At 36.1% G+C, this 11,266-nt stretch overlaps 1 protein-coding gene across 3 annotated transcripts in view; it reads right to left on the bottom strand.

Moving 5' to 3' along the window:
- Positions 1-2,959: 2,959 nt before the first annotated feature.
- The window catches only part of caprin1a (cell cycle associated protein 1a), a 30,726-nt gene continuing 22,419 nt past the window's right edge, over positions 2,960-11,266 (bottom strand). For all 3 annotated transcript variants that reach the window (XM_022670099.2, XM_022670101.2, XM_022670100.2), the window contains 4 exons: positions 10,883-11,086; positions 8,903-9,009; positions 7,780-7,840; positions 2,960-3,521 (listed from right to left, as the gene is read on the bottom strand). In XM_022670099.2, coding sequence (XP_022525820.2) covers positions 3,457-3,521; positions 7,780-7,840; positions 8,903-9,009; positions 10,883-11,086 — 437 coding nt within the window. In that variant the 3' untranslated portion in view covers positions 2,960-3,456. The remainder of the gene's footprint in view (positions 3,522-7,779; positions 7,841-8,902; positions 9,010-10,882; positions 11,087-11,266) is intronic.

Raw genomic sequence — 11,266 nt, 5'->3', positions numbered from 1 at the left:
TCCTGTGTCTGGACGAGCATGATCCTGCTGATTAAAAAATGCCAATTGGAAGCCCCACTATGAGAAGAAACCCATGTGGCCACAGGATGTTCTGCACAAATATCGCTGAGCTGTTGGTGTCATATGTGATAACCCCCGAGACTCTTCACACCAGCAGTTGGAAGTGAAACAGGAAGTGTGTCTCTTAACAGCAAATGCAGAATTGAAGCTCTCACTAAAAGACTTCCATACTCAACACAACCGATTTTAGATCCCAGCCAGAACCTGGATTCATTGCTAAAAATGATGCGGTTTCAGTCTGTTGCAGTTCTGATGACCTGGAAACAGCCATCCTGCTTCTCCTAGTCCAATAATGTGCTCCTTCTCAAAGTCTGTCAACTAGGGACTGAATACACCACTGGAGTTGTGCGCCATTCTGTAGTCCTCATATGCCCATAATTGGTGTTATTTTTCTACGTGTAAAATTTCTCAATGGGTAGAATGAATGGGCTTTTAAAAACTTGTTCAGGATCCCAAACTAAATCCTCCAAACTCAGCACCTCAAACCCATCACTTCACACTCAAACCTCTATACTTAATTTTCATACTCATCACCTCTGACTCAATTCTTCATACTCAGCACTCCAAACTCAACCTCCAAATGTAATGCACCAAACTCAAGCCTACAAACTCATCACCACAAACTTAAATCTCCAAACTCAAACCTTTAAACCCAATTCACCAAACTCAGCACCCAAAATTTAGCACCCTAAACTCCTAAATCTTGCAAACTCAACACCTCTAATCTTAATCCTCCAAATTTGGCACCTCTGTCTCAATTCTCCAAACTCTGTGCCCAAATCTCAATCCTCCAAACTTGGTGCCCCAAACTCAATTCTCCAAACTCTGCGCCCCAAACTCAATTCTCCAAACTCTGCGCCCCAAACTCAATTCTCCTAACTCTGCGCCCCAAACTCAATTCTCCAAACTCTGCACCCCAAACTCAATTCTCCAAACTCTGCGCCCCAAACTCAATTCTCCAAACTCTGCGCCCCAAACTCAATTCTCCACACTCTGCGCCCCAAACCCATTCCTCCAAACTCTGCGCCCCAAACCCATTCCTACAATCTCAGCACCCCAATCTCAAACCTCGAAAACTCAACTATCTATACTCAGCACCCCAAACCCAGTCCTCCAATCTCATCGCCCCAATCTTAAACCTCGAAAACTCAAACTCCAAACTCAACTCTTTGTTTACTACATAAAAATTTACTAAAAAAATATATAGTTTTAAACATATTATTTAGACGAGTTTTTAAAAAGCCCATTCATTCCACCCATTGACAAATTCATCTTAGACATGGATTTCCAAATATGGGCATAAACAACAAGGAGCCGACAACAAAACAACGACATTACTGCAGTGGTCTACGTCTTTGAGTGCATCACAAAGGCATCTCTCACCAGGAGGTACACTACCCAGAAGTATATTTTACGCTCTCTTGTTGCAGTACTCTGTGTTTAATCAGTGCACACCTGTAATCATTTACATATCTCCCTGAGACAGAACTGCATGCTGGGTTTTGCAGAAATCTGTGTGTATCCAGGTGTTTCGCCATGTTCTTCTTTAATGGTCCGGACCCAAAAGAAGAGACCGCCACAGAGCAGGTATCATTGTCTGGGTGGTGGGTCTATATTCTCATCACTGGTTGGCATGGTGGTGGTGGTGGTGTATGAGGTGTTAGTGTGTGCTGTGCTGCTGACGGTACGATTGGATCAGACAGTGCAGCAGTGCTGCTGGAGTTCTTAAACACGCCTACCTACACTATACTGCCAACAGTATTACTTCTACTCCTAACATTTTCACACAATTATCTGAACTTTCTACTCCTTACATTTTAATAAAAACAGGAGTTTCAGTTTAGTTCTCCAGCACTGCTGGAGCAGCATTAGCATTAGCCGCTAACCGCACAAAGTGCTAGCTCATTTGCCGTTCTGAGGTGTGTATTATCAGTCTGTAACCTGCACGTTTTCCATGTTATAATAAGCTATGTGGAACAAGCCGCTAGCTAATATCACCCTGGCTTACTGGAACACTCGGGGTTCCTCAATGTAGCTCTGCCGGGCGGCATTCACTTGCGCTAGAGGTTAGGTGCTAATGCTAATGCTGCTGCACCCAGCCTTAGTGGAAATCTGGAAATCTAAGCTTACTGTAAATAAACAGAAGCTCTTTATTCACAGAAGAGAAATCTGTGTAGAACAAAATCCAGTGCTGGATGTTAACCTACAGTGATAGGATACAGCACCTGTCCTGTCGTGAAATTTCCTCACTACTAGAAGTGTCAATTAATGAAGCACAAATACTTTACTTAAGTAGAACTCTTGGTTTTCTATACTTTAGTTTACTTTACTACACTTTCTTCAGATTACTTTTTACTTCTAGTCCTTACATTTTTACACATCTTAACTTTCTAGTCCTTACATTTTAAAAATAGCCTCGTTACTCCTATTCCATTTTGTTCATTAATGCTAATGCTGCTGCACCTAGCCTTAGTGGAAATCTGGAAATCTAAGCTCACTGTAAATAAAAGCTCTTTACTTACACAGTTTTCAGGATAGGAATCTGTGTAGATTAGCATCCAGTGCTCAATTTGAAAATGTTTTAGTATTATTATTTTTTTAAGAATTACAGTTTTGTTTACTTAACCTAACCGCTGCTGAATTAGAAGGAAAACTGAGTCGCGTACCATGCCTTATAATCAGCTGCACCTTATGTATGAAAATAGGTGTTTATTGATAGTGCGCCTTTTAATAATTAGCTCAAGAACAGGTGAGCATAGAAAACTTCATGGAACCAATGCACGCCGGCAAATAAGGATACTTTTGGCAGTATAGTGTAGCTGAAAACATTGTGTTGGGCATCCTCTAAAATCTGATCCACTCTTACCAGCACAGCAATCACACAATTAACCACGACACAGCTGTTCAAATAAATTTAATTCCATGACGCACTCATTCAATCACATTCAGTACGATGCAAATTGTCCCATAAACTAGTCAAAACAAAACAAAAACAAATTACAATACAGTACTTTTATTCTTCACATTTGTTTAAACGTATTATTTGGCTATGTTTTACACGTCCTCGTCTACTCTGGTCCAATTCAGAACACGAAGCCCATTGAAGCGAAGGCACAGATATTCCTGCGTACGGGATTTAAGGCTGTGCGACAGACCGCGAGTGATCGGGGGGAAAGCTTTACGAGATACGGCGGCGGCGCGAGAGGAGGAGAGGTATGGCTTCGGTACGGTTGTGTATCTCCGACGTTTGTCCTTTAGTTAGTTGCTACATGGGTTCAGAGAGCTCAAATTGAGTCCAGGGTGTGGAGGTGGTGAGGGGGGCACGAGTGTGATATGAGGATGATGATGGAGAGCGTTGGGTTGGGTTGGGTCGGGTGGGGTCAGATTGTGTTGGGTTTAGCTGCTCTGTGGAACCGTCATGGTGCTCATCCCTCTGTTGGGTCTGTATGGTCCTCCTCGTCCTGAAAGCATAAAAACAATCAAGAAACATAAATCGTTATTTCCAATATTATCATTCATTTAACGAGGAATTATCAATATATCACTAATATATATATATATATATATATATATATCACTATTTCTCCCTTTTATGCAAGCCAAGCATCTTAAAATAGAATAAGGGTCTTGAATTAAATTGTACCCACCTGTTGTATGTAACATCTAATCTCTAATACAGCTCACACGCAAGTAAACAGAACCTGAACTAAAGTTTATTTAACAGTTTTGTTTTTTTGGTTTCATTTTAGTTGGATGGTCCTTTATTGATGCATTAATGAATGCTTATCTAATGATTCTCTATAGAACCAAACCCCACACCTAATTCCAATATTAACTCTAACTCAACCCTAAAACCTAATCTTAACCCAAACCTTAAATCTAACAGTAAACCTAATCTATAGCAAATATTTTAAATTTTAATATTTTTTATATTTTAATGTATACGCAAGTTAAATGTTGGGTGAATGTTAGTTGGGTCAACGTTAGGTGAATGTTAGGAATATGTTGAACGTTAATTGAACATTAGTTAGATGTTAGGTCAATGTTAGCAAAATGATGGTTAAATGTAAGGTCAACATTTGCTTAATGTTCAGTGTTGAATTTCAGCTAAACGTTAGTTGAACGATAGCTGAACGTTAGTGACCATTAGTTGAACGTTAGTTAGGTGAATGTTAGGAATATGTTAAAAGTTTTTTAAACATTGTTTAAACGTTAGGTTAATGTAACGCTAGTTGAACGACAGCTGAACATTAGTGACCGTTAGCTGAATATTAGGTGAATGTTAGTTAAACGTTAGTTGAACCATAGCTGAACATTAGGTCAACGTTAGCCAACCGTTATCTAAACATTAGGTGAACGTAAGTTGAATATTAGCTCAGCGATAGCAAATGTTAGATCAACGTGAGGTGAATGTTGAACGTTAGCAGAACGTTAGTTAAACGTTAAGTGAATGTTGAATGTTAGTTAAACGTTTGTGAATGATAGCTGAATGTTAGGTCAATTTTAGCTAAACGTAAACGTTACTTAAACGCTAGTTGAACAATAGGTAAACATTAGGTGAATGTTAACTAATAGTTGGCTAAATCGTAAATGTTAAGTGAATGTTGAACTTTACTTAAACATTAGTTGAACAAAAGATAAACATAACGTGACTGTTAGGTCAATGTTAGCTGAAAGTTAGTTGAACGATAGCTAAATGTCTGTATGTTAGGTCAACGTTAGCTAAACATAAGGTGACCATTGAATGTTAGTTGAACAGCTGAATGTTAGATGAATGTTAGGTGAGGCATCTTTAATGGACCATATATATATATATATATATATATATATATATATATATATATATAAAATATGTGAACCACCTAACATTAAAACTAACATTATAGAAACAATCGTAATGAACAATCTATTTTATTACAGTGAAAGTATTGAATTAAGCAGTAATACTACTGTGCTGCGGTCGTAGGTAAAGTGTAAAGACTGGTGTCAGAAGTGTTTTATTTAGTGGTGTTTAAACCCCACCCACTAGATAGCAGTGATCAGTTTTCTTGTTATATTGCCAAGAGATGTAAAAAATATCAAGACTAAAGTATTGCAATATTGTTTTTGTAATAAAATATAAATATTAAAAAAATATATAAAAATATACATATGTCCTTAGATCAGTGTTCGATTTGACCCGTCATAGTATAAAAACAATCATTATATATTGCTTTGCTGACAGTATCACAATATATTGTGATCTATTGAATCATAACTCCTGCACATATGTATTATCCTTGATTCTCAAAACACACACTATTTATATTTATTGATATGTTTTGACAGACAAAATGCATCCAGCAGTGAAAAATCTTTGTTTACTTTATTATATAAACTACATTGTTTTTTTTTCTTGTTTTACCTCTTTAATGAAATGTTCTTAATATAATATTTTATCATATTGTGATACATTTCTTGTATTGCCTAGAGATGTAAAATTAATATAATTCATTGCTTCGTTAATATAAATACAATAATAATAATAATACAAAAAAAAAAAAAAACACGTTTTTAGTTTAATTGTAAAGATTGGTGTCAAACTCGATCCACTAGAGAGCGGTGTTGTACTCAACTGTTCTGATTGGATAACAAGTACAGTATTCTTTTACTCAGATGGCCAGATGGCGCTAAGTACATCTGTTAGTGAGGGAATTAGTGTTAATTAATATTCTGTGTTTAGGCAGTGTGATCCCTACAGCAAACCTTAAAGATCTTCCCTATCCATGACAAGTAATGATTGTTTTTTTTTATACTATGAAGGTTTAAATCTAATTTTTAACCCAATCAGACTAGTGGAATCTAACAAATGAGTAAAGGCAGGGTTTAAATGAAACAGTATAATGAACCACTTCTGACACCAACCTTTACATCTAAACTAACAAGTAAAAATTAAAACTGGGTAAAAGGATATAGTATGGCAGAATATAAATGCTAAACTTCCGATATCAATATTTTTACATTTCTAGGCAATAGGACAAGAATCTATCACAATCTGAAAATATCATTGTATTAAGAATCAATAAATTAAGGGCTGTGTATAAGCAAAAACTTTGCTTAAAAATTGATATTGTAAGCAAAGCAAAATTGTGCTTGTTTAAATGAAATTGTTATTATAATTTTTAGTTTCAATTGGTGCCAGTGTTGTTAGTTTAAACCCCGCCCACTAGATGGCAGTGTTGTACTTGGTCATTAGATCCTGCTGTTCGAATTAAACAAAAAAGAGGTTATAAAATTTGTTTAAAAGATTGTTTTTTTAATGCTAGGATTGTTTTATGCAAATCAGAACAGTGAGATCTAACCAGAGTACAACACTGCCATCTAGTGGAGAGGGTCTAGACAACACTAAATGAACCAATTCTGACACCAATTTTTTTTATAACTAACCTAATTTAAAATTAACAGGTTTACAAACTCACAATACTTGGATATATCCATATTTTTACATCACAATGCAGGTGTTACAATTTAATGGCACGATTCTGTCTACAAGGTTGCAATTGCTTAAAACTTAAATTGGCGATACGAATCAATTTAGAGACTAGAAAATACAAGATACTGTTAGCAAGATAATTGAGTAAAATTTGTTTAATTAATAAATATAAATTGTAAAAATATAATCTGGAATGAAACTGTGCATGCGAATATCTGAATAGCAGTTTTTAAAATCTGCCACTGCTGATGCATGTTTTGAGAGTGTTAAAATATTGCGGAAAAGTTTGTGATTGTCTTTAAATATTGTTATATAATATTTTTAGTAGTTGGTCGATCACTCCTAAAGCTGGCCGATATCATACAAAAACCCCAAACCCATAAAACTCTCCTGTAAAACAACCCGTGCTGGAAAGCGGAACACAGTGCAAAAAGACGAGAAAGCAAAGCTGTGGAATAATTTAACAGCTAAGCCGGACCAATCAACTGCCTTCCTTCACAGCTTCTGTAGCAAAGCCAACCAATCAGATCACCCCACGACTGGAAACTCAGAGCAACCACGTCACGGCGGCAGGTGTGAAGACTGGAGGAGGAGGAGGAGCACGAAAGCAAAAAGTAGCAGCAGACAAGCAGGTAATGCAACACATCTTTATTGAAACGTTCTCTCGAGGAGCGACATAAGCATACAAAGGCCAGGGCTGCAGGGAGATTCTCATAAATGAAATGGTGTGTGGGAGGGAATGATTGAAGAACCAAAAAGTGGGGGAGGAGGAGCAGGCAAAAAGAAAAGGAAGAAAAAAAAAAAATAACCAAAAAAGAAAATTGAACGTATAATTCCAAACACTCCCATGTATTGAACCAACAGTGGCAGGTATTTTTTTGCATTTTATTTTATACAAAAAATAAATTAATGAAAATCTTTCAAGTTTACAGGAATATCTATTTGCTTTTAACACAACCTTGCTGAAAAATCACAACACTGACAGTTCCAGCTCTGCATGTGTCTCCTTAAAATGTTTTAGTATATTAAATCTACCAAAAAGAAGGCTTGCCCTGATCGAGAAGCCAGGAGAGAAAAAATAAACTAAACAAAAAGAAAGAAAAACAAAAAAATATCCACTGATGTCAAACAAAAAAAAGAGTAAAAATATGGGCAGGGGCTAACACACTCAATAAATGAATGTTCAAGGTGGCCAAAGACACTAGAGTCTTCTCAAAGCTTTTAGGATCGCATCACTTGAGCATTACCTCGAGAGCTACCTCGAGGTCCCTGGGCAGCTCCTCTCTTGAAGCTCTGCTGATATCCGTCCTACAGGGAGAAAATGAGAGAGAGACATTTAAAATAGTGTTGTGTTGTAATTAAATAACTAAAGGAAATAAAACTCTTTCCACTTATTCATCCCCTGAACTTATCTTACAACTCACCCTCAGCGCAAATTTGAAAAATACTAAAAATGAGAGGTGGATTGAGGGGCACTAGGTGATGTATGGGTTTAGGGGCGGGGTTTGAAGGAGAGCTGATTGCCATCAGAGGCACACCACTGCTGCAGTTCAGCCAATGAGACCCAGATGATTATTGATTGATACGCAGACACATCACAATATGCAGAGTACATGGACACATTATCCTCCCCTATAGCACAGCATTTTTTTTAAAGGTTAGGAAATGTTGATAATTAAGCAGGACTTAAAATTTGATTTTGAATTAAACATTATCTCCTAATGTATATAAAAAAATAATAAAAAAAATACAATTTAGAGTTTAGTGGCTTTTTAACTACGTTCTCTCTCACTCCTGTGCCTACTTATACGAGGGGAGAACATGGTTTCTATGACAAGCTGAAGCTGTCCAAACTCCAGCCCAAAGTTCTGAGTTCTCTCCCCTCTCAGCCATAAGCTGATTGTGTGGAGTACAGTCATTGTGGTACAGTCAAAATATTAAATAATAAATAGCAATGATAACAGCAACAAATTAAAAATAAATACTAAAAGGTTTACAAAAAAAAAAAAAGAATTTATCATGAAACAAAGTTTTAAACCCTCTTAACATCTTATATTTTTATTGATATCTTTTTGATCATAAAGCACATTAGTTTTTTTATGTTTGAACTCCAATTCCAATCACTTACATGATCACAGGTTTATAGTAAAAGCAGTAGCATGTCATACAGAATATTCTACAAACATTAATAAAAGAATGGGTCTCTGAAGAGCTCAGTGAATAAAATCTAATGTTTGTATAAGCCGTCTGCATGAGCAGCTGCTGCTTTTATTATACACATATGGACAGAGTGTTTGGGACCTTAAAAATATGTATCATATAAACTTTGAACTAGTCATTAATAGAAATGTAGAAAGAAGTGTGTCTCACCCTCTGATAGGTGCTGCTGGAGTAATCTCGTGGGGTGCTGAACTGGGTTTGGCCGTACCCGGTGTTAGGAGTGTTTGGGAAGGGAGGGCGATAACCATCATATCCACCTACAAATCAAATACATATAAAATTACAAAGTGATTCAAGTAACAGGAAATTCTTTTTTCTTTTTTTTTTTTTTTTCACACCAGTGGTTCTCAGACTGTGGTACAAAGAACCCCAAGCCTAGCTAAACACATTAAATAAAATCCCCCCATAACCCAACTACAGTACTAAAAACCTGTTTCTACAAATCATATGCACATTTGTCTTCACAGGGTGCTTCAACTTTTGATGCTTGAAGAATTTTTAGTAAGTAATTTTTTCCATGGTGGTGCTTAGGTTACATGATTTCACAACATTTTCAATGCCTGCGCTTCATTTTAAAACACTTTAGGATTTAAAAGCCTCACTAAAAGGATTTGTTTGAAAAAGAGGTTTGCTACAATCTGAAAATGCATTTTAGAAATTGTACTTTTATTTATAATTATAAAAGAAATGGGCTCTTCTATTTTTACAGCTTTTAGCTTTATTGCAAGCGATGTATATACTGAAATTAAAGCAGTTATGAAGTTCCCATTTGCTTCAATTTCTATTTTATTCCATTTATTTACCTGTTAGAAACTATAATAAAAAAAACATTTAAATAAATAAATTCGCAGGGCATTAGATGAGTTAAATCGCAGCGCTTTCTAAAAAAGCAGTACATGTGGTACATTGCTAATGTGATTGAGATTTTATTTATTTGCTTTTATGGTAAAATTCAGGAAATAAAAATAAAATAATCTCAATTTTGCATTAATTTTGCTATTATAAGATTAAACTAGGATTATTCTTTATTATATTATTTGCACATATATATTACTGGTATAAAATCATTTATCACAATAAATCCTGGGAATATTAGTTAACAAAATGCAGTAGGTGGTACTTGGTTGGTTTTAGTTTGATTGGTATTGGTACGTGGTGTTTAAACAACATTGTTTAAACTTATTTTAAACTATAATTTTAAATACATTTATTAAATGCAAGTTCATTTTTTTGCCTTAGTGTATTAGTTAGTGCCAATACAGTACTGAAACTCTGCACTACAATGCACAAAGTACTGGACCCTTCCAAACGGACTTGCACTACACCCCCAATATCTGCACTACAGATATACTTGCACTGTCAATTCGCACTTTAATTCCCCATAAACTGTGAACTTTAAGAACTTTACGCACTCATTCACTTTACCAGCCTTAAGCTATATACCATATTTGCACTACTGTTATATACTATTTATACTGTCATCCCATCTCAATCACCATCAATATTGCATTATTGTCTTACGTATGTTTATTGTGTCTTGTTGTATTGTACATAGTGTCTCCCACTCTTTTATATTATATATCTATTTCTTTTTTTTTTTACTTATATTTATATATCTATTCCTCCCCCACACCACTGCACCTTGTTTTTGTCTCATGTATGTCTATTGTGTCCCTGCTGTATTGTACACATAGTGTCTCCCATTCTCCTTTATTATATCTATTATCTGTACTTGCTGTAAAATTGGGAAGGAGAGTAACATAATTTCAATTCTCTGTATGTCCTGTACATATGCAGTATTGACAATAAAACTACTTGACTTGAGATTTTAGACATTTATTTTGTTTAAGAAAAGATGCATATTTAACTGGAAATGGCTCTTTAGTAAACGTTTATTTTGTGATTAAAAAAAATACCCAAGTTATAAAATACCATTGTATTAATAATTAAAGTTTTATGTAAAAAAAAAAAAAACAAACTAAGGGATCATTGTGTTTTCTTTTTTACTGCATTGCCAAAGGATCTGATCGGTATCTGTATTAAATGACTAAGGCAAAAGTGTGATTAGGACATCCCTAGTATGCAGTATAAAATCTTGGACAAACACTGATTTAAAAGGACAAAGTGTACCTCTGAAGCCATTGGATGGGCCTCGGTAACCGTTCATGGCCCCCCTGGCGTTTCTGGGGCCGGCGCGTGGCACAGCTCTGCTGCTGTAGAAGGACTGGGTCTGGCGGCTGAAGCCCGTGCCCTGGCCCGAGGCCTGCTGGGGCATGGACTGGTGCCCCCCGGAGGAAGGAATGCCTTGGTCTTGAGAGTGGAACGCTCCAACAACTAAAACAAAATACCCACAAGCGCTTCATTAGATCACCACAGCTACAGCTTTATGATTAAACATGAATTAATTTAGACCATTTCTGCAGACTTGCACAATATATAGTAAGGGTACATATGGATCCAGACCCAGTTCTTATTGTTTTTGGTACATCTTAATTACTCAGCAGCAGCCGATTT

The sequence above is a fragment of the Astyanax mexicanus genome, chromosome 16 (genome assembly GCF_023375975.1).
Source record: "Astyanax mexicanus isolate ESR-SI-001 chromosome 16, AstMex3_surface, whole genome shotgun sequence".
Lineage (NCBI taxonomy): Eukaryota > Metazoa > Chordata > Actinopteri > Characiformes > Acestrorhamphidae > Astyanax > Astyanax mexicanus.
The sequence above is the reverse complement of the archived record's forward strand: the minus strand, read 5'-3'. Positions and strand labels throughout refer to the sequence as shown.